Consider the following 24,787-nt stretch of genomic DNA (forward strand, 5'->3'; position numbering starts at 1 on the left):
GGAGTATAAATCCTTCCATTTTCCCACCGTCTTGTCAGAGCTGAAGAAGATTCTTGGATGAGAACAATACACTTGGAGAAAAGGAATCCTCAATCTGAGTATTGCATTGGCAGTTCTGTGTTAGCAAATACTTCAGAAGAAAAGGATTTAGGGGTCGTGATTTCTGACAGTCTCAAAATGGGTGGACAGTGTGGTCGGGTGGTAGGGAAAGCGAGTAGGATGCTTGGCTGCATAGCTAGAGGTATAACAAGCAGGAAGAGGGAGATTATGATCCCGCTATATAGAGCGCTGGTGAGACCCCATTTGGAATACTGTGTTCAGTTCTGGAGACCTCACCTACAAAAAGATATTGACAAAATTGAACGGGTCCAAAGACGGGCTACAAGAATGGTGGAAGGTCTTAAGCATAAAACGTATCAGGAAAGACTTCATGAACTCAGTCTGTAGAGTCTGGAGGACAGAAGGAAAAGGGGGGACATGATCGAAACATTTAAATATATTAAAGGGTTAAATAAGTTTCAGGAGGGAAGTGTTTTTAATAGGAAAGTGAACACAAGAACAAGGGGACACAATCTGAGGTTAACTGGGGGAAAGATCAGAAGCAATGCGATAAAATATTATTTTACTGAAAGAGTAGTAGATCCTTGGAACAAACTTCCAGCAGACGTAGTTGGTAAATCCACAGGAACAGAATTTAAACATGCCTGGGATAAACATATATCCATCCTAAGATAAAATACAGGAAATAGTATAAGGGCAGACTAGATGGACCATGAGGTCTTTTTCTGCCGTCAGTCTTCTATGTTTCTATGAGAAGGGAAACTTCTTCAAAAGAAAAAAAAATCCAGAAGGTCCAGCTGCCTTCTCCAAAAGCCCATGATTAGAACTAAGGTTGGGATCAACAAACAGGTTTAAATTTGGCAATACCATGCAGCTGTTTCCCCCCAGGACGAGTTCTGCAACGTCCACAAACTCATCTTTTCAACACAACGTCCATTAATAGCAAAATGGAAAGAACGAGGAAGGAAATAGAATGGATCTGTTTTCCCTTGTGAACCTGGGTTTTTTTTTTACTGTCAACAAGATACAAAAACACAGGTTCTTACTGGAAGGGGATTAGTCTGATCTTCTGTCTCAATTCACTGGGGGGGAAATTGTAACACAATTTCTCTTGAGTTTGATTTTTGAGCTTTTTTATAGAATAGAATAGAATAGAATAGAATAGAATTTTTATTGGCCAAGTGTGAATGGACACACAAGGAATTTGTCTTGGTGCAGATGCTCTCAACGTACATAAAATAAAATATACATTTGTCAAGAATCATGTGATACAACACTTAATGATTGTCATAGGGGTCAAATAAGCAATGAAGAAGCAATATTAATAAAAATCTCAGGATATACGCAACAAGTTACAGTCATCCAGTCAACATGGGAGGAAATGGGTGATAGGAATGATGAGAAAAACTAGTAGGATAGAAGTGCAGATTTAGTAGAAAGTCTGAGAGTGTTGAGGGAATTATTTGTTTAGTAGAGTGATGGCGTTCGGGAAAAAACTGTTCTTGTGTCTAGTTGTCTTGGTGTGCAGTGCTCTGTAGCGACGTTTTGAGGGTAGGAGTTGAAACAATTTGTGTCCAGGATGTGAGGGGTCAGTAAATATTTTCCCCGCCCTCTTTTTGACTCGTGCAGTCTACAGGTCCTCAATGGAAGGCAGGTTGGCAGCAATTGTTTTTTCTGCAGTTCTGATTCTCCTCTGAAGTCTGTGTCGGTCCTGTTGGGTTGCAGCACCAAACCAGACAGTGATGGAGGTGCAGATGACAGACTCAGTGATTCCTCTGTAGAACTGTATCAGCAGCTCCTTGGGCAGTTTGAGCTTCCTGAGCTGGCGCAGAAAGAACATTCTTTGTTGTGCTTTTTTGATGATGTTTTTGATGTTAGGTGACCATTTTAGGTCTTGAGATATGATAGAACCTAGAAATTTGAAGGTCTCTACTGTTATAGTTAATTAAACTGTAGTTAGTTTTCTTCTACCACATCAAGTTTTTTCTCTCTACACCTTATATATAGAATATAGTTAATTAGGCAACATTATTATTATTATTATTATTATTATTATTATTATTATTATTTATTAAATTTGTATGCTGCCTCTCTCCGCAGACTTGAGGCGGCTCACAACAACAACAACAGAAAAACAGTGTAAAATATAAATTCAATAATTAGAAAGCTAAAAACCCATAATTTAAAAAAACATTCACACAACCATACCATACATAAACAGTATAGGCCTAGGGAAGATATTTCAGTTCCCCCATGCCTGGCGACAGAGGTGGGTCTTAAGGAGTTTGCGAAAGGCAAGGAGTGTGGGGGCTGTTCTAAACTCAGGGGGGAGCTGGTTCCAGAGGGTCGGGGTCACCACAGAGAAGGCTCTTCTCCTGGGACCCGCCAAACGACATTGAGCATCAAATTGCATTTTTTAACAGCCATCTTGCTAACTTCCTGGAAAATCTTGGTGCAGCCAGGGATGAGCAGGATGAGCGATTCCACCAAGATTTGAAAGTCATTGAGGCACGGTATAGATGGGATGTACATATGATGGCTGACTATACTTTTGGAGCATCAAGCGAGAATGTCCACAGATTACGCACTCCAGAAATAGCTATAAGCAAAATATTTACGTTAATATGTATAATTACCATTCAATTAAAAAAAACACAACTACAGTATTTGAATGACCACAATTTAACTTGCAGTAACTATTATAGCCTTTGCATGAATAAAATCATTCCTTGTAAACAGTATATTTGGTAGGTTTTTAACTTTCCTTTCCTATATACGCATGACTTTTGAGGGTATCCTGTAGCTTAAAAAGTTGATGTGGTAGACAAAACCTGTGATTATTTTGGGACCCAGGGGCCAAAAGTTAGTTGAAAACAAGTCACAGATTTAAGACAACGAAATTGCTCTTCCCCAGTGTTATCAAATACCGTTTGTAACATCTGATGGACCAGGAGTACATCAGGAAAGGGAGTCTGTTTTGTATCCAGGAGAGCCACACCTGGCGGAAAACAGGAAAGAGACTTTAGTCAACCTTGTGAACTCCGAGACAAAGCTGTTAGCTCAGCACAGCTTGGATGATCTCACTGAAAACACCGATTGTGCGAAAATGAGTTGTTGGGATATTCAGATGTTGCTTTATCTTTTCTTTAGTGTACACTTGAGAGCAAAGGCACCAAAGACAAATCCCTTGTCCGAGCACTGGACACCAAGACAACTAGACACAAGAGCAGTTTTTTCTTGAATGCCATCACTCTGCTAAATAAACAATCCGCTCAACACTGTCAGACTATTTACTAAGTCTGCACTTCTTTTTTTTAATAATATTTTTTATTAAATTGCAAAGACAGACAAAACACACATTACATGTAACATTTAGTGGAGCAACAATCGCTCCTCTCAAAGTAGAAGTCATCTTTATATTTTTAATAAGTAAAAAAGGAAAAAAAACCCCTAACTTTATCATTAATTTTAAAATACTTGAATACAGTGGTCCCTCGGGTTCAAACTTCGCAAAACAGCTATACCATGGTTTTTCAAAAATATTAATTAAAAAATACTTTGCGGTTTTCCCCCCTATACCACGGTTTTTCCCGCCCGATGACGTCATACGTCATCACCAAACTTTCGTCTGCCTTTAATAAATATTTTTTTTAATAAACTTTAATAAATAAACATGGTGAGTAATAATCTAAATGGTTGCTAAGGGAATGAGAAATTGCAGTTTAGGGGTTTAAATTGTTAAGGGAAGGCTTGTGATACTGTTCATAGCCAAAAATAGTGTATTTACTTCCGCATCTCTACTTCGCGGAAATTTGACTTTCGCGGGCGGTCTCGGAACGCATCCCCCGTGGAAATCGAGGGAACACTGTATATCAATTGTAAGATAATAAGTAAAAAACACATCTAAAACATTTAAAAATATATAGAAATTTTAAATTTTAAATTTTCTATTTGTACTACTTTTTTCTCATCGTTCCTATCACCCTTTTCCTCCCACTTAGGACTGTATGACTGTAACTTGTTGCTTGTATCCTTAAGATTTTTGTTAATATTGATTGTTTCCTGATTGCTTATTTGACCCCTATGACAATCATTAAGTGTTGTACCCCATGATTCTTGACAAATTTATATTTTCTTTTATGTGCACTGAGAGCATCTGCACCAAAGACAAATTCCTTGTGTGTCCAATCACACTTGGCCAATAAAGAATTCTATTCCATTCTATTCTATTCTATTTTATTCTATCTATTCTATTCTAGTCTATTCTATTCTATTCTACCCTATTCGCATTCATTTAGTTCCATCAGCATAATGCTACTTCATACCATGAGATAACGAATATAAACCTAATATAAATATAAGTCTAAGGAGAAGGGCGGCATAAAAATCAAATAAATAAATAAATAAACAAACAAACAAACAAACAAACAAACCAGTAGTGGGGTCTAAAACACTTGATTACCAGTTCACCTACCGGTTCTTAGAATTGGGCTGAACCAGGGGCAACCCACTGCTGATATCAATCTGCCTTCCATTGAGGACATGTATACAGTGATCCCTCGATTTTCGCGATCTCGATCTTCGCGAAACGCTATATCGCGAATTTTCCCACCCGATGATGTCACTCTCTTCCTTCCTTTCTCATCTTTCTTTCTCTCTCTCTTTCTCTCTCTTGCTTCTTCCTCTCTCACACTCTCTTCCTCCCTCTCTCATCTCTTTCTTTCCTTCTCTCTCTTTCTCTATCTCTCCCCCTCTTGCTGGCGGGCGGGTGGGCGGGCGAGCGGGGGCATCAGCGAGGAGCCGGGGTTTCCCCTTTGCGTGGGCGGCGGGGAAACCCTGATCTTCGTCTGCTCGCTGCTGGGCGGCCGCAGCAGCAGCGAGCAGACGAAGATCGGGGTTTCCCCGCCGCCCACGCAAAGGGGAAAGCCCGATTCGGCTCCTCGCTGCTGCCGCCGAGCAGATCAGCTGCTGGGCGGCCACAGCAGCAGCGAGCAGACGAAGATCGGGGTTTCCCCGTCGCCCACGCAAAGGGGAAAGCCAGATTCGGCTCCTCGCTGCTGCCGCCGAGCAGATCAGCTGCTGGGCGGCCGCAGCAGCAGCGAGCAGACGAAGATCGGGGTTTCCCCGCCGCCCACGCAAAGGGGAAAGCCCGATTCGGCTCCTCGCTGCTGCCGCCGAGCAGATCAGCTGCTGGGCGGCCGCAGCAGCAGCGAGCAGATGAAGATCGGGGTTTCCCCGCCGCCCACGCAAACTCCACCATCTGCGCATGCGCGGCCATGGAAAAAAGGGCGCGCATGTGCAGATGGTGTTTTTACTTCCGCAACCCTACATCGCGAAAAATCGATTATCGCGAGGGGTCTTGGAACGGAACCCTCGCGATAATCGAGGGATCACTGTACTGCATGAGTCAAAAAGAGGGCGGGGAAAATATTTACGGATTCCTCACATCCTGTACACAAACTGTTTCAACTTCTACCCTCAAAACGAGCTATAGGGCAGTTGTTCTCAACCTTTCTAATGCCGCAACTCCTTTATACAGTTCCTCATGTTGTGGTGACCCCCCAACCATAAGTCTAGCGCCAATTCTCCCAACAGAGCTTTAAGCTGATTGGCAGGAAGGTCAGAGGGACGCCCCCATTGTAAACACCTGGTTGGGCGGATTGTAAAAATATGTTCCAAGGAACCAGAATAGAAGCTTTAGTTCCTAACGCCATGGGAAATTTGTCTTTTCCCATGATTTTAGGTGACCCCTGGGAAATGGTCACTTGACCTCCCAAAGGGGTCTCGATCCCCAGGTTGAGAACCACTGCTATAGGGCATTGCACACCGGAACAACTAAACACAAGAACACTTTTTTTCTCAAATGCCATCACTCTGCTAAACAACTAATTCCCACAATATTGTCAAATAATTTACTAAGACGGTATTACTATTATTATTCTCTTCCTTACTAATATCCGCCCCGAGTCTACGGAGAGGCATACAAATCTAATCTAATCTAATCTAATCTAATCTAATCTAATCTAATCTATAGATAGATAGATAGATAGATAGATAGATAGATAGATAGATAGATAGATAGATAAATAAATCTCTTTCTCTCTCTCTCTCTCTCTCTATTTCTCTATCTATCTATCTATCTCTATCTGTCTGTCTATCTATCTATCTATCTATCTATCTATCTATCTATCTATCTATCTATCTCTTCCCACATTGCTATAACCATGTTGCTTGCATCTTTCAATTTATATTGCTTTTATTTGTTTCCAAGTACAATTTGATAGCTTATTAGTGACCGCGACTAAGTGTTGTACCTTTTTATTTTTGATGAATGTATTTTATTCTCCTTATGTACATTGAGAGCATGTGCACCTAAGACAAATTCCTTGTGTGTCCAGTCACACTTGGCCAATCAGTGTTCTGTTCTGTCCTGTTCGGTTCTGTACCTTCATAACCCCCAAAACTGCCATTGTCCCTATTAAAACAGAAAGAAAGTTAATGCACCCTGCATTTTATTCCAGGAGGAAGCTGTGACGCTGGAGAAGCTCACGAAAACGATGTCCTATTATACGCAAAAATTGAAGGGAAAAAAGATCACATCACTCTTGATACCATGACCTATGCTTCCCACAGGGTAAGTATTCGACAAGTATCCTGGAAAGAGCATTAATGAATCGACTACAACAGGCTGACTCTGAATTGTAAAGTGAAAAACATCTTGCTAATGGCACTTTCTGAAACTCTTTTAGGCATCATGGGTCACTTTTAAAAGTTGATGGTAGGATGCTTAAAAATTCAGACCCATTAAGAAAAGAAAAAATTAGCCTCTGAGGGTGAAAGAGTTTAAAAGAATTAAATTTAATTAAATAAGTACAGTGGTACCTCTGCTTAAGAACGCCTCTACTTAAGAACTTTTCTAGATAAGAACCGGGTGTTCAAGATTTTTTTGCCTCTTCTTAAGAACCATTTTCTACTTAAGAACCCGAGCCCGGAAAAATCTCCCAGGAAATTTGAGAGCGGCACGAAGACCTGACCAGTTTATTATTATTATTATTATTATTATTATTATTATTATTATTATTATTTATTGGATTTGTATGCCGCCCCTCTCTGCAGACTCGGGGCGGCTAACAACAGTGGTAAAACAACATGAACAATCCAATTAATAAAAACAACTAAAAAAACCTTATTATAAAAAACCAAACATACACACCATACCATAACATACATACCATACCTAACTTGCCAGGCATACCTAGCCTGCCATTCGAACACCCACAATTTGGCCTCTTTGAAAGTCTGAGAGGTCTGCCATTTCTAGAAGGTTATAACCAATTTCCTTACATTTCTGTGGTGGAAAAGGTAGTTTAAAAAAACATATCTAATAACAGATTTTTTTAAAAAAAAACACATTAAAATATGTCAAGTTTTGATTGATTTGAACATGTCCAAACATTATGATGCCAAAAAGTCAAGTGTTTCCATTTCTTTGTCCACCCCATGTATATGGTTCAGCTTGGGAAGGGTGGATAATTTATGAAATTATTAATAACTTTTCACGAGCTGATTTGAACATGTTCACACATTATGATGCCTGGAGATTTCCTGCTTGAACAGGGGACTTGACTAGAGGACCTCCAAGATTCCTTCCAACTCAATTACTTACCGTAGTATATAGAGTGGATCTTCTCCGGGTCCCGCCAACTAAGCAATGTCACCTGGCGGGACCCAGGGGAAGAGCCTTCTCTGTAGCAGCCCCGGCCCTCTGGAACCAACTCCCCCAGAGATTAGAACTGCCCCTACCCTCCTTGCCTTTCGTAAACAACTTAAAACCCACCTCTGCTGCCAGGCATGGGGGAATTGAGATCCTCTTTCCCCCTAGGCCTTTACAATTCTATGCATGCTTTGTCTGTATGTATGTTTGGTTTTTATATTAATGGATTTTTAATCATTTCTAATACCAAATTACTATTGTACACTGTTTTATTGTCGCTGTTAGCCGCCCCGAGTCTCCGGAGAGTGGCGGCATACAAATCCAATCAATGAATGAATGAATGAATGAATGAATGAATGAATGAATAAATAAATAAATAAATAAATATTCTGCATTTATCTTTCTTTTCTTCTACAGACTGGAAACTCTTTAAATTAACCGCAATTGTCTGGTTTTTGTTCTTTCTATCTTAAGAGTCCCTCTTTGGTCTCAGTTGTCATCAGTCCGGAACTTCAAACTCCGGCAACCAAATTCTGCCTCAAACAGAAGAACCACCAAGGACGAAACAGAAATATCTGGGCTATTGATTACCTCCACGTCCTGCCGGTCCTTCCTTCGACTGTTACACACATGATTCAGTTTTCCATTAACCTGGGCTGTGGAACCCATCAGCCAGGCAACAGGTAAACCAAGCCCAGGTGGCATTTGGCAAATATAATTGGTTCATTCAGTGACTGAAGTTACAATTGGCACTGAAAAATCAAGTACAATGGTACCTCATGATACGAACTTAATTGGTTCCAGGAGGAGGTTCGTAAGGTGAAAAGTTCATAAGATGAAACAATGTTTCCCATAGGAATCAATGTAAAAGCAAATAATGCGTGCAAATCCTTCAGGAAAATCCCAAACTTTAGAAGGGAGGTGAACAGAGGGCAGGGAGGAGCAGCTAAAGGGGGCGGGTGGAAGAAGCAAGGCTAGGCTAAAGGGTGAGTGGGAAGGAAGAAAGGCAAGGGGGGCGCCCCTCCCTTTTCTTTCTTCAAAAGACACCCTTTCAGTGCCTTTGCAAGCACATTGTTCTCTGCAAAATCATTCCTCCTCCAAGCCGCCCCTCCCTTTCTTCAAAAAAGGAGGAAAAAAGAAACCCCTTCATCCCAGCAGCAGCTGCTTGGGTTCGTAAGGTGAAAATAGTTCGGAAGAAGAGGCAAAAAAAATCTTAAACACCGGGTTCGTATCTTGAAAAGTTCGTTAGAAGAGGCGTTCGTAAGATGAGGTACCACTGTACTGTATTTTTCGGAGTGTAAGAAACACCTTTTTCCTCCCTAAAAGAGGCTGGAAATTTGGGTGCGTCTTATACACTGAATGTAGCTTTCTCGAAGCTTTTTTCCCAGCTCTAACGAGGCGGTAGCAATCTCCCCAGTTCTTACCTTGCAGGCTTTATAGAAACATAAAAACATACAAGATTGACTCAGAAAAAGACCTCATACTCCATCTAGTCTGCCCTTATACTATTTCCTGTATTTTATCTCAGGGTGGATCTATGTTTATCCCAGGCATGTTTAAATTCAGTGACTGTGGATTTACCAACCACATCTGCTGGAAATTTGTTCCAAGCATCTACTACTCTTTCAGTAAAAGAATATTTTCTCACGTAGCTTCTGATCTTTCCCCCAACTAACCTCAGATTGTGCCCCCTTGTTCTTGTGTTCACTTTCCTATTAAAAACACTTCCCCCCTGAACCTTATTTAACCCTTTCACATATTTAAATGTTTCGATCATGTCCCCCCCCCTTCCCCTTCTGTCCTCCAGACTATACAGATTGAGTTCGTGAAGTCTTTCCTGATAACTTTTATTCTTAAGACCTTCCACCATTTTTGTAGCCCGTTCAATTTTATCAATATCTTTTTGTAGGCGAGGTTTCCAGAACTGGACATAGTATTCCAAATGGGGCCTCATACAACGGGATCCCAATCTCCCTCTTCCTGCTTGTTATACCTCTAGCTATGCAGCCAAGCATTCTACTTGCTTTTCCTACCGCCCGACCGCACTGCTCACCCATTTTGAGACTGTCAGAAATCACGACCCCTAGATCCTTCTCTTCTGAAGTTTTTGCTAACACAGAACTGCCAATACAATACTCAGATTGAGGATTCCTTTTCCCCAAGTGCATTATTCTCATCCAAAAATCATCTTCAGCTCTGATATGATGGTGGGAAAATGGAAGGATTTATACCCGTCATTTGCATCCTTTTAGAGAGACCCTGAGGCCACATTAAGTCTTTCCTTATCAGTTTTAAGCTTTTTCATTGTTACTCTCTGCAAAGAATGTTTTTCCAGCCCTAAGTCTTTGCAGGCTTTTTTTCATTGCTCTACTTGCTCCAAATAAGTTTATTTTCAGCCCTAGCCAGGTGCTAACTATCTTTTCAGTTCTTACCAGCTTGCTGGTTCTTTCAATGTTACTCTCTCCAAATAAGGTTTTTTTAAGCCCTAAGTCTTTGCAGGCTGAATCCAAGCAATAATAATAATAATAATAATAATAATAATAATAATAATAATAATAATAATAATAGACATGATGCTGTGGCACAGATGATCCACTGGAACTTGTGCCGGAACTATCATTTACCAGTGGCAAAGAACTGGTGGGATCATAAGCCCGAAAAAGTGGTCGAAAATGAGCAAGCAAAACTACTGTGGGACTTCCGACTTCAGGCTGACCGAATTCTGAAGCATAACACACCAGACATTGTGATCATGGAGAAAAAGAAAGTATGGATCATCGACATCGCAATCCCAGGAGACAGCAGAATTGAGGAGAAGCAGCTAGAGAAATTAGTGAAATACGAAGATCTAAAAATCGAGCTGCAACGACTCTGGCATAAGCCAGTGAAAGTGGTCCCAGTGGTACTTGGCACGCTGGGCGCAGGGCCAAAGGATCTCAGCAGACATTTGAAAACCATCAGAATTGACAAAATCTCCATCTGTCAATTGCAAAAGGCCGCTTTACTGGGATGGGCAAACATAATTCGCCGCTACATCACGCAGTCCTAGGTGCTTGGGAAGCACCCGACTGGTGATGAAATACAAAATCCAGCATAGTGATCTCGTTTGCTGTGTTGTACTGACATAATAATAATAATAATAATAATAATAATAATAATAATAATAATAATTATTATTATTATTATTATTATTATTATTATTATTATTATTATTTATTAGATTTGTATGCCGTCCCTCTCTGAAGACTCGGGGCAGCTCACAACATAACGGCAATACAATATAAATACAAATCTAATTTTAAAAAATTTAAAAACTAATTTAAAATACATTATTATAAAATCTGCTACACAATCATACACACTCAGTCCAACTGAACATAAACATAATAAATGTCAAGAGAAAAAAGGAGGGGGGGAGATTAACATGGAATACTGTGTTCAGTTCTGGAGACCTCACCTACAAAAAGATATTGACAAAATTGAACGGGTCCAAAGACGGGCTACAAGAATGGTGGAAGGTCTTAAGCATAAAACGTATCAGGAAAGACTTCATGAACTCAATCTGTAGAGTCTGGAGGACAGAAGGAAAAGGGGGGACATGATCGAAACATTTAAATATGTTAAAGAGTTAAATAAGGTTCAGGAGGGAAGTGTTTTTAATAGGAAAGTGAACACAAGAACAAGGGGACACAATCTGAAGTTAGTTGGGGGACAGATCAAAAGCAACGTGAGAAAATATTATTTTACTGAAAGAGTAGTAGATGCTTGGAACAAACTTCCAGCAGACGTGGTTGGTAAATCCACCTGGGATAAACATATATCCATTGTAAGATAAAATACAGGAAGTAGTATAAGGGCAGACTAGATGGACCATGAGGTCTTTTTCTGCCGTCAGTCTTCTATGTTTCTATGTTTCTATGTGCCTTCTGCACCTAATAAACAAATAAACGGATAGGAACATAGGGGAAAGAACTGGTTTAAAAAATTTAAAGCAGAACTTCCTCCCTTGGGCTTTTCCAGAAATAGGGAATTCCAAGAAGTTTCTTCTGGAAGCCATGATTCCTTATTCTACGGGATAAAGGAAGCTGGAGGGAAAAAAATCCCCTTTTTTCATGGTCCCTGCCATGCGTTGTTTTCAGTCTTTTGAGTCGGTTGTAGATTTATATGCAAATGAAGGCCTTCTTTGTATAGTTATTTATTTCTTCTCCTGGTGCTGAGCACAATATCCCCGCAGGACGGGGACCCTAAAGTGTTTCCATTTTTAGCAAGCGGCGCTGAATAGAAGCCATAATATGAATAATTCTTTTTTTTTTTTAAGGAAAGTCTCTTTTAAGATACATGGATCAGCATAATTTTCCGCTTGAGAGTGAAGCCTTCTCACTGAGTCTTTGATCTCTTTTGAAATGTTGTTTTATTTTATTTTTGTTTCCTCAAACCCACATTTTCTGCGTTGTTTTTTTTTTTAACGAGTTTCTCATTCTCGCCCAATCTCATCTGAATTCCAAAAACGATTTGTCAGCGCAGGTTCCTTTAGCCCTTAAAGCATTATTTTGAATGGCACCATCATTTCACGACCGGGAATTGTAGGAATGCTCGCATAAATATACAAAGTGGATACAGTCCTCCAGGTATCCGTATACATTTTTTTAACTCGGATGGAATCAGTGAAGCCTCCTAAGCTATTTAATGGAAATTTAAAACACCGGGCATGGAATAACTGCACAATAGAGGCATTCTTCAAGAGGAGGCGTATCCAAATAAATGATTCTGAGATGGGTAAGCTATCTTCTGCTCATTTGGTGTCACACTAATGAACTGTTAATTGGCGCTGATGCATCATCAACGGAATTTCAAACGGGGGCCGTTCGAATTAAATCGCGCCGCTTACGTTAGGGTACACCCGCCACATTTTTCAAGCGAGTAAATTTGCCTTAATGCTTTCCCAATCGCTTGACAGCTCCCAGAATATAATGAGGCTCATGCTTCATCCGACTTTCATTTTTCATAACGGGCAGCAAAGTTTTCTTTAAAATTCAGGAGTAGGTGTTGAGACACCCACAACAGTTAAATCCACTGAAGATCTCTCGCAAATCCCTCATGGCAAGAATTGTGCTATGGCTAAAGGCAGCGTCAATTTATTTATTTTTTTACAAACATGTACAAGGGTCGCCCGGAAAGCAATGCGCCACATTTATTTTCTTCAATGATTATTTATTGAACAGAATGAAACTTACACACAAGAAAGAATGATGCCCCCTTCATCCTTCTCCTCTTCTCCTCCATTCCATACACCCCACTCTCTTCTAGCACTGATGAAGTTACCCAGTTGGGCAATGAAACTTCTGCAGGAAAACCACTAAGCTCAGAAAGCATCAAGTAGCCCCCAGTCCCCCTCCTCGTCTTCCTCCTCCTTTCCACAACAACAACAACAACAACAAAAACAACAACCGAGTCTATGGAGAGGGGCGGCATACAAATTTGATTAATAAATAAATGTGATTAATAAAACTACTACTACTACTACTACAACAACAACAATAATAATAATAATTTATTAGATTTGTATGCCACCCCTCTCAGAAGACAATACCAATGAAATCCACAATACCTATTTATTTATTTATTTATTTATTTATTTATTTATTATTAATATTATTATTATTATTGTTATTATTATTATTATTTAGATTTGTATGCCGCCCTTCTCCGAAGACTCGGGGCGGCTCACAGAATACAAAAAACAACACGACAACAAATCTAATCAATTAAAAATTGCTACTAAAATCCCATATATACTAAATCACTCAGCCAACTCCATTCATTCATTCATTCATTCATTATTTATTTATTTATTTATTTATTCATTTATTCATTATTTATTCATTTATTATTTATTTATTTATTCATTCATTTATTATTTATTTATTCATTCATTTATTTGTTTATTCATTTATTCATTCATTTATTCATTCATTCATTCATTCATTCCTTCCTTCCTTCACTTACTTACTTACTTACTTACTTACTTACTTACTTACTTACTTACTTACTTACTTACTTATTTGACTTCTATGCCGCCACTCTCCGAGGACTCGGGGCGGTTCACAGCACATAATAAACAATATACAGTATCTTAGATCCAATTAATTAATTTAAAATCTAAAATCCCCAAAAAACCATAAAAAACAGTCATTCCATTTCCTCCGCATTCCCTCAACACATCCATTGATTGGGGGGGCAACAATCTAATAGCCCCAAGCCTGGCTGCATAAATGAGTCTTAAGATTCTTACGGAAGACGAGGAGGGTGGGGGCAGTGCAAATCTTCAGGGGGAGCTAATTCCAGAGGGCTGGGGCCGCCACAGAGAAGGCTCTTCCCCTAGGTCCCACCAAACGACATTGTCTAGTTCAGCGTTTCCCAACCTTGGCAACTTGAAGATATTTGGACTTCAACTCCCAGAATTCCCCAGCCAGCAAATGCTGGCTGGGGAATTCTGGGAGTTGAAGTCCAGATATCTTCAAGTTGCCAAGATTGGGAAACACTGGTCTAGTTGACGGAACCCAGAGAAGACCGACTCTGTGGGACCGGATTGGTCGCTGGGATTCATGTGGCAGAAGTTGGTCCCGCCGGTATTCTGGCCCGATAACCATGTAGGGCTTTATAGGTCATAACCAACACTTTGAATTGAATCCGGAAACCAATTGGCAGCCAATGCAAACCGCGGAGTTTTGGAGAGAGATGTACGAGAGAGATACCAATTTATTGCAATTTAGTCCAGATACAAAATCAGATTGTTCTCTTTTTTTCTCTCTCTCTTTTTGTTGGCAGTGTTAGCTTGGAATTCTCCACCAACCATGGACGTTCTTGGTCATTGCTTCACTCTGAGTGTTTGCCAGAGACCTGTGCTGGATCCCATCTGCCCCACAGCACGGTCTACGCGTCCGAAAACTACAGTGGGTAAGGGAATAGTTTTGTGCAAATAACTCTGTCCAGAGAATGATGGGAAACTTAAATTGTTCATGATTCCGTGAAGATAACAACCTCTTGTAATTTCTTCCCTCTGACAAACCAAGGCAGTTAAATAAGTGGTGTGATCCCAATATTAATAAAATAAAGATAAAAAAATAAAATAAAGATAAAAATTAATTAAATAATCCCTCTTCAAGGATTTTAGCTATGAAAATGGACTTGATAGAACAATGTTTAGTATTGGAAGCATCTGTCAAAACTAGATTTATGTTTTAAGGGGGGGAAACCCTAGTTTTAACCATATGTAGAGATATAGTGATTCCTCATTTTTCGCAGGGGATGCGTTCCAAGACCACCCGTGAAAAACGAATTTCCGTGAAGTAGAGGAAAGATATTTTTATGTATTTGATGAGTATTTGGACTTTTAAAACCCACCCTTTGCATTAAACAGTCATTCTATAATGTTTCTCAGCTGCAGCTCCATGTGATATCCTACCAGTTTCTTTAATAGAGTACAGTAGCCCTGAAGAAGAATTTTATGGATTTTTAATGGATTTAAAATTTTCAATGGATTTAAAAGCCAGAAATCTCATCTCTTTCGTTTCAGGTGGAACCGTATAACCATTCCCCTTCCAAATGCAGCCTTAACCAGAGATACACGGATTCGATGGAGACAAACTGGACCGGTTCTTGGAAACATGTGGGCAATTGACAGCAGTTAGTAGTATTTATTACCACCAGTTTTAGCTTGTTGCTGTTGCTGGTCTCAAAGTCGTGTCTGACCAGTCGCAAACCCAGGGACAATATTTCTCCAGACCTTTCTGTCCTCTACCATTCTCCGGAATCCGTTTACGTCAATTGGTCCAGTGACTCCATCCAGTTCCCTCCTTCTTTTGCCCTCAATCGTCTCCGAAACTGTAATTGGAAAAAGCAGGGAGAAGCCTCTGTGGGGCCTCACTAGGAATCTCCTGGGAGGAAACAGGACCGGAAAAGGCAGGGAGAAGCCTCCGTGGGGCTTCTCTAGGAATCTCCTGGGAGGAAACAGGGCCGGAAAAGGCAGGGAGAAGCCTCCGTGGGGCCTCTCTAGGAATCTCCTGGGAGGAAACAAGGCCAGAAAAGGCAGAGAGAAGCCTCCGTGGGGCCTCTCTAGGAATCTCCTGGGAGGAAACAAGGCCAGAAAAGGCAGGGAGAAGCCTCCGTGGGGTCTCTCTAGGAATCTCCTGGGAGGAAACAGGGCCTCCACCCTCCCTGTGGTTTCCCCAATCACACACATTATTTGCTTTTACATTGATTCCTGTGGAAAAAATTGCTTCTTCTTACAAACTTTTCTATTTAAGAACCTGGTCATGGAACAAATTAAGTTCGTAATTAGAGATACCACTGTATTTTTAAAAAGTGCATCAAAAGACCCCACACTACACACATATTATCTCCTCTAGTTGAATACTGGTTGATATATTACTACAACCCTTGCAAAACAGGCCTTCCCAAACTTGCTAAATCTATTTGAAACTTGTTGACCCACCTTCTATATGTTGTATTCATAGTTAACAGGAAGAACAATGGTAGTGGAACAGGAGAAAATGTCATTGTAATCTACTCGCAAATGTCTCTCCCAAATCACCCCACTTTGAATAAAATAAAATATCTACATTAAAAACGAGGACAAAATCCATGGCTCATGACTCTCGTGGAATTGAAATATTTATAAAACGTCTTAGGACAAAAAGAATGATCGCAAGTCATTTTATAACATAATACAAAACACCATTCCATTCCATTCTTCTTCTCGTCTCGTCTCGTCTCGTCTCTTTCTTCTCTTTCTTCTCTTCTCTTCTCTTCCCTTCCCTTCCATTCCATTCTATAAAATCAAGTGCAATCACATGGTAATGTCCAGCACAACTTCCAACCATAATTCCAGGCTCAAACAATGTCGGTTGGCGGGCCTCAGGGGGGAGAGCCTTCTCTGTGGCGGCCCCAGGCCTTTGGAATCAACTCCCCTAGAAATTAGAACTGCCCCCACCCTCCTTGCCTTTCGTAAATTGCTAAAGACCCACCTATGTCGCCAGGCATGGGAGAACTATGATACCCCCAAGCATATATTTATTTATTTATTTATTTATTTATTTATTTATTTATTTATTTATTTATTTATTTATCAGATTTGTATGCCGCCCCTCTCCGCAGACTCGGGGCGGCTCACAGCAATACTAATACAATGTAAACAAATCTAATATTTAAGTTAATTTAAAACCCCAATTTAGAAACCAATCATACATACTGACATACCATGCATAAATTTTATAAGCCTAGGGGGAGGGAAAGTCTCAATTCCCCCATGCCTGACGACAGAGGTGGGTTTTAAGGAAGGCAAGGAGGGTGGGGGCAACTTTGATATCTGGGGGGAGTTGGTTCCAAAGGGTCGGGGCCGCCACAGAGAAGGCTCTTTCCCTGGGTCCCGCCAAATGACATTGTTTATACATGGAGTGATTGTGTTGCATGGTTTTAATGTTGGGTTTTAAATGTTTTTTAATATTAGATTTGTTATACTGTATTATTTTGTTGTGAGCTGCTCCAGGTCCATGGAGAGGGGCGGCATACAAATCTAATAAATTATTATTATTATTATTATTATTATTATTATTATTATTATTATTACTACTATTAATTACAGGCACAAGTCAAGAATTACCTGTAGATACTTAGTCTTGCTGGACACAGTATAATGAACTTTGTATGCCCATCACTTAAATATGTCCAAAGTTCTGGAATTTAATTTCAGCACATTTATTTATTTTTTCTTCCTGCAGTTTACATCGGTCCGTCTTGTCTCAAATTCTGCTCGGGGCGAGGTCAATGCACGAGAAGCGGTTGCAAGTAAGTCTGACCGTAACATTTTGGCCAGTGTCTTTGTGTTTATAAAGTGGCTTTCTATGCAGTGAAGGGCTGCAAAAATTTTTACTACCCCTGTGGCCGTGGCTTATTTTGTGGGTGTGGCTTGCTGACCATGTGACCGGGAGGGATGGCTTAAAGGTCATGTGATTGGCTTAAAGGTGGCCAACTTGACGTCACTCACATCAAGGGTTAGGGTGCCTGGCCTCTCCTCTCCTCAAAGAGATACAATCTCCCTATCTATTTACTATTACTGAACATACAAAATATACTATTTAAATCTATGTATATATGCCATATGCGTACATTTATTTATTTTATTTATTTATTGGATTTGTATGCCGCCCCTCTCCGTAGACTCGGGGCAGCTAACAACAGTAATAAAAAACAGCATGTAAATCCAATACTAAAACAACTAAAAAACTCTTATTGTAAAACCAAACATACATACAAACAAACAAACATACCATGCATAAATTGTAAAGGCCTAGGGGGAAAGAATATCTCAGTTCCCCCATGCCTGACAGTACGTAGATATTACACGCAGACACACAAAAATATACATTATCTACTCTATAAACTATATGTGTATGTATACGCACAGCTCTTCTAAAATTATACAATTATAAAATTATACCTCATTTACTGCGATAGGAAAAATATACCCAGAGCCCAGAAGGAAAAAAAAGGGGGGGGAAATCAAAAAATTTCTACCTGTTCCGCTTACCTGATCAAAATTTTTCTACCGGATCTGTGTACCTGACCATGCCCATAAGAGCCCATCATTGATTCAAGGTTATAGGACAACCTGTCTTGTGGTATTACAGCATCTTCTGGTATAAATGACAGGTTCCTGCTTTGCTTAGGTCAGATATACTGTATGTCTAGAGAAGATTGAATGTGTGGACTGTCGTGAAGTCAACTCAACAGCCTTAATTGCAACTAAACCCGAGTCTACGGAGAGGGGCGGCATACAAATCTAATTAATAAATAAATAAATTTTGGGTTCTAATTAATTCTCTGTCTCTTGCATTGATTATTTTTCTACTTCTAAGTTACAATGGTAGAAGCTCCTTTAGGTTTCAACCGTTCTAATTTGAAACGTATTTGTAAGTCTTTATTTTATTCCTCTGGAACCAACTCCCCCCGGAGATTAGAACTGCCCCCACCCTCCCTGTCTTTCGTAAACTACTCAAGACTCATTTATACCACCAGGCATGGGGGAGTTGAGATAGCTCTTCCCCCTAGGCCATTACAAGTTATGCATGGTATGTTTCTGTGTATGTTTGGTTTTATAATAGGGGTTTTTAGTTGTTTTTTATTATTGGATTGTACATGTTGTGTTTATTATTGTTGTTAGCCGCCCCGAGTCTGCGGAGAGGGGCGGCATACAAATCCAATAAATAATAATAATAATAATAATAATAATAATAATAATAATTATTATTATTATTATTATTATTATTATTATTATTATTATTTGGAATTCCTTGGGAACTGGAGGCTAAAACACAGGAAGAACAGCTGCAGGAACTGGGCATGGCTAGTTTAATGAAAAGAAGGACCAGGGGAGACATGAGAGCAGTGTTCTAATATCTCAGGGGTTGCCACAAAGAAGAGGGAGGGAGTCAACCTATTCTCCAAAGCACCTGAGGGCAGAACAAGAAGCAATGGGTGGAAACTGATCAAGGAGAGAAGCAACTTAGAACTAAGGAGACATTTCCTGACACTCAGAACAATTCATCAGTGGAACAGCCTGCCTCCAGAAGTAGTGAATGCTCCAAAACCAGAGGTTTTTAAGAAGATGTTGGACAACTATCTGTCTGAAGTAGTGTTGGGTTTCCTGCCTAAGCAGGGGGTTGGACTAGATAGAAAACCTCCAAGGTATCTTCCAACTCTGTTATTCTATTCTATTCTATTCTCTATTTTCTATTCCAGTGTTTCCCAATCATTGTGCCGTGGCACACTAGTGTGCCGCGAGACACGGTCAGGTGTGCCGCAAAGAAGGAAACTCAGCTTCTGGTCTCGCAACTTTTTGAGAGAGAAAGAGAGAGATAGCAAGCAAGAGAGAGAGAAAGAGAGAGGGAGAGAGAGGGGGAGAGAGAAAGAGAAAGAAAGCAAGAGAGAGAGAGAGAGAAAGCAAGAGAGAGAGAGAAAGAGGGGGGAAGGAGGGTGAGGGAAAGACAGAGGGAGGGAAGGAGGGAGAGAGAAAGAGAGCAAAAAAGAGAGGAAGGAAGGGAGAAACAAAGAGGGACGGAGAGACGGAGGGAAAGAAAGAGGAAGGAAGGAAGAGAGAAAGGGAGGGAGAGAGAAATAGAGCGAAAGGGAGGAAGAGAGAGATTTTATTGGCCAAACTTTTTTTAGCCCCCCCCCCCCCCCCCCCGCTCAATGTTCCTCAGGATTTTGTAAATGTGAATAATGTGCCACGGCTCAAAAAAAGTTGAGAAACACTGTTCTATTCTATTCATTTCTATTCGTATCTATTTGTTTCTATTCTTATTATTCTATTCTTATTATTCTATTCTGTTCTATTCTATTGGTTTCTATTCTACTCTACTCTGTTCTGTTCTACTCTACTCTATTCTATTCTATTCTTTTTTATTCTATTCTCTATTTTCTATTCTATTCATTTCTATTCGTATCTATTGGGTTCTATTCTTATTATTCTATTCTATTCTTATTCTATTCTTATTATTCTATTCTATTCTTATTCTATTCTTATTATTCTATTCTGTTCTGTTCTGTTCTATTGTATTCTATTTTACTCTGTTCTGTTCTACTCTACTCTATTCTATTCTTTTCTATTCTATTCTATTCTATTCTTCCACATTGTGGAAATGCCTTTCCATGAACTTGTAAGAAAACCTCTCAGAGGAGCGGTGGTCTGTGGCCACTGAAGAAGAGAAGAGGCGATTTTGCGCACTTGCAAATAGAAATGGAACCCCTGCGGCAAAAAGAAGCAAAATTAGCCACTAATTGTGATAAGTGCCTGGGGTACAATTGCGAAACATCTGGAGTACCCTCGAGCACCATTGTCATTGACAAAATCCCCATCAGTCAATTGCACAAGGCAGTTTAATGTAACTGCAACAATATACCTTTAATATTATTAAACAATCCCCTCTTATGTATCCCAAGTCCTTGAGAAGGATTTGATAGCTGAATAAAAATGCCAAATCCAATCTAAATATCTGGCTGACTCTGTGACCAGTCACAATATTATTATTATTATTATTATTATTATTATTATTATTATTATTATCATTATCATTATCATCATTGTCGTTGTTGTTGTTATTATTATTATCATCATCATCATCATCATCATCATCATATCATTAATATCATCACCATCATTAATATCAAATCCTATATTTGTAGTTAGTCATAAACTATTCAATTTCATTTTTTTGATAATTTTGGAAAGAAAAGGCCAGTTTGGTCTAGTGGAAGCCAGTTGCCAGACTTTGGGCCAATCTTTATCTCTCAGCCCAATCCATCTCACAAGGTTGTTGTTATTGTGGGGAAAATAGGAGGAGAAAAGGTGTGCTGGAAATTTATTATTGTCAGTCAAGTATAGCAGTGTTTTTCAACCAGTGTGCCGCGGCACACTAGTGTGCCGTGAGACATGGTCAGGTGTGCCGCGAAACTCAGAGAGACAAAAAAAGCAAGAGAGAAAGAAAGCAAGAGAGAGAAAGAGCGAGAGAGAGAGAACAAGAGAGAGAAAGAGAACAAGAGAAAGAAAGCAAGAGAGAGAAAGAGCGAGAGAGAGAAAGAACAAGAGAGAGAGAGAAAGAGAAAGCAATAGAGAGAGAGAAAGACATAGAGGGAGGTATGGAGGGAGAGAGAAAAGAGCAAAAAAGAAGGAAGAGAAAGAAAGAGGGATGGAGAGAGAAAGAAGGGAGAGAAAAAGGGGAGAGAGAAATAGAGCGAAAGGAAGAGAGAAAGAATTTTTTTGTCCAAACTTTTTTTAGCCCCCACCCTCCCCCCGCTCAATGTACCCCAGGGTTTCGTAAATGTAAAAAATGTGCCTTGGCTCAAAAAAGGTTGAAAATCACTGAAGTATAGGATAGTAGTTTATATAAACATAACATAGAAAGTAATGATAAAAAGGACAGTAGGGTAGGGATGATTGGCACATTAGTATAGAATAGAATGGAGTAGAGTAGAATAGAATGGAATGGAATGGAATAGCATTTTATTTTATTGGACACACAAAGTGTGATTGGACACACAAAGAATTTGTCTTATGCACGCCCCTTACAGACCTCTTAGAAAAGGGGAGAGGTCAACTGTAGACAATCTAAGGTTGAAGCTTTTGGGGTTGGGGAAGAAACCACCGAGTCAGGTAGTGAATTCCAGGTGTTGATCGCTCTATTGCTGAAGTCGTATTTTCTGCGGTCTAGTTTGGAGTAGTTTAAATTTATTTCGAATCTGTTACGTGATCGTGTGTCGTTGCGGTTGAAGGTGAAGTAGTCATTAACAAGAAGGGGCGGCATACAAATCTAATAAATTATTATTATTATTATTATTATTATTATTATTATTATTATTATTATTATTATGTCAATACAACACAGCAAACGAGATCACTATGCTGGATTTCGTATTTCATCATAGTGATATCATTTGCTGTGTTGTATTGACATCATAATAATAATAATAATAATAATAATAACAACTACTACTACTACTACTATTACTGCTGCTGTTGTTGTTGTTGTTGTTGTTGTTGTTATTATTATTATTATTATTATTATTATTATTAATGTGGGTTCCATACAGGTGAGCTGTATTCAAGAATTGGCCTGACAAATGTTTTGTAAGCTCTGGTTAGCAGATCGATGTTACCAGAGAAGAAGCTGCGTAAGATTAGATTGACAACTCTTATGGCCTTATGTCTCTTGTTGTAAGATCTCGTATAACATGACTTGTTTTTCTTCAAAGGGCTGATCATATTTAGTTGGCTTTTGCTTCTTTCCATAACAGGTGCGACCCTGGCTTTTCGGGCCCCGCTTGTGAAATGGCTTCTCAAACCTTTCCGATGTTTATCTCGGAAACCTTCAGCAATCCCAGGCTCTCTTCCTACCACAACTTTTACTCTATCCGTGGTGCTGAAATCAGTTTCGGCTGTGGAGTCTTAGCGAGTGGCAAAGCCTTGGTTTTTAACAAGGACGGGAGACGTCAACTCGTCACTTCTTTCTTCGACAGCTCCCAGTCAAGGTAAACGGGAATAAATGATAACAATTGCAGGCTCCTTTGAATTCAATTCTTGATATCCATTGCTTGGAATTAACCTCTGATATCCTCAATTAAAAGGGGAGCTTCGGTTTAATTGAAGGGGGGAAATTTACATTTAATTCTGGATACTAGAACGCATTTTTTTCTTTTTAAAAATAAAAGACTTTATTTGCAGGGCTAAGTGTTTAATGCATTGGGGGGTAATTATACGGTGCCTGAGTTTTCAAACATGCCACATTGATATCAAAAAGTGAGTGTCGGAGCCAAGTGCTGGTTAATTATTTATGGGATTGTATTTATTTTGACAGCTTGTGGCAGCTGATTAGCTCCATTCAATCGCTTCTCCACCCCTCTGGTTACTAATAAATAATGGAATGCAATAGTGATTGGCATTTAAAAACAATCCGTGCCGGTACTACTTGGTTGGACTGAATAAACAATTTCAAAACCAGGAAGGAGCCATCAGTATCGCTTGCTTTAGCTTCGCTTTAATGTGGGAGGATTAACCATAAATAAATACATGGTATGCTTGTTGGTATGATTGATCTCTTAAATTGGGGTTCTTTAGATTACTTTTGAATATTAGATTTGTTACATTGTTTTTTATTGTTCTTAGCCGCCCTGAGTCTTCGGAGAGGGGTGGCATACAAATCTAAATAAACTAAACTAAACTAAGTAAATAAATAAGTGGAGTACTCCTCCACTCGAAACAGAATACCCTACGAAAATAGACTAACAATCCTGGGCCTAGAAAGCCTAGAACTACGGCGCCTAAAACACGATTTGAGTATTGCCCACAAAATCATATGCTGCAACGTCCTACCGGTCAATGACTACTTCAGCTTCAACTGCAATAACACAAGAGCACGCAACAGATTCAAACATAATACGAACCGCTCCAAACTTGACTGTAAAAAATATGATTTCAACAATCAAGTTATCGAAGCTTGGAACTCATTGCCGGACTCAATTGTGTCAACCCCTAACCCCCAACATTTCTCCCTTAGACTCTCCACGATTGACCTCTCCAGGTTCCTAAGAGGCCAGTAAGGGGAGTACATAAGTGCACTGATGTGCCTATCGTCCCCTGTCCAATTGTCTTTCCTTTCTCTCACTTATCATATATATTCTCTTCCTTTCATATATCCTCTCCTCTAAGTTAACTTTCACCCTCATATATATTACCACATGTCTATTTTTCTTCCTATGTATTTGTGTATTGGATGAATGAATGAATGAATGAATGAATGAATGAATAAATAAATAAATAAATAAATAAATAAAAATGGCAGGTTTGGGAAGAGAATGCTGCGGGAATGGTCATTTATAATGATCCAAACTTCTTGTCAAAATCCAGATTCCTCCAGTTCACTCTACGACTCGGAAGCAGGTCCGTTCTAAGTACTTGCCGAGCCCCGGATCAGCCCGGAGAAGGAGTTCTGCTGCACTATTCGTACGACAATGGAATTACGTGGAAACTTCTGGAACATTACCCGTATCTCAACTATCACGAGCCCAGGTAATGGGGTACGATCAGTAATGGGCAGCCAAAATTTTTACTGCCACACTGTGGGTGTGGCTTATTTTGTGGGTGTGGCTTGATGGTCATGTGACTGGGTAGGAGTGGCTTGCCAGCCATGTGATCAGGTGGGGGTGGCTTGAACGATCATTGTTCAAGTGAATTGTTAAGTCCTCGACTTACAACCTTACCAGTGTCGCTCGCTTGGGTGACGATTTGCTTCGTATTTCCTGCGCTCTCCTTCCTGGTCACCCCCTGCCTCAAGCTGGGTAGCTAGGCGAACCGGTGCTGCCAGAGGCATAAATGCTGCCAGCACCGCTTCCACCCACGCCTTCTGATTGAACCTCAGGTGGGAGGTGGCCGCGTGAGGCTGGAGGGGAGCCAGGCAGGAG

General features: G+C 39.9%; 1 protein-coding gene across 2 annotated transcripts in view; it reads left to right on the forward strand.

Moving 5' to 3' along the window:
- RELN (reelin) overlaps positions 1-24,787 on the forward strand; it is a 522,908-nt gene that overhangs the window by 342,232 nt on the left and 155,889 nt on the right. For both annotated transcript variants that reach the window (XM_070755186.1, XM_070755185.1), the window contains 7 exons: positions 6,582-6,694; positions 8,249-8,457; positions 14,603-14,731; positions 15,351-15,460; positions 17,554-17,620; positions 22,625-22,858; positions 24,234-24,395. In XM_070755186.1, coding sequence (XP_070611287.1) covers positions 6,582-6,694; positions 8,249-8,457; positions 14,603-14,731; positions 15,351-15,460; positions 17,554-17,620; positions 22,625-22,858; positions 24,234-24,395 — 1,024 coding nt within the window. The remainder of the gene's footprint in view (positions 1-6,581; positions 6,695-8,248; positions 8,458-14,602; positions 14,732-15,350; positions 15,461-17,553; positions 17,621-22,624; positions 22,859-24,233; positions 24,396-24,787) is intronic.

This window comes from Erythrolamprus reginae, chromosome 6 (genome assembly GCF_031021105.1).
Source record: "Erythrolamprus reginae isolate rEryReg1 chromosome 6, rEryReg1.hap1, whole genome shotgun sequence".
Taxonomy (NCBI): Eukaryota; Metazoa; Chordata; class Lepidosauria; order Squamata; family Dipsadidae; genus Erythrolamprus; species Erythrolamprus reginae.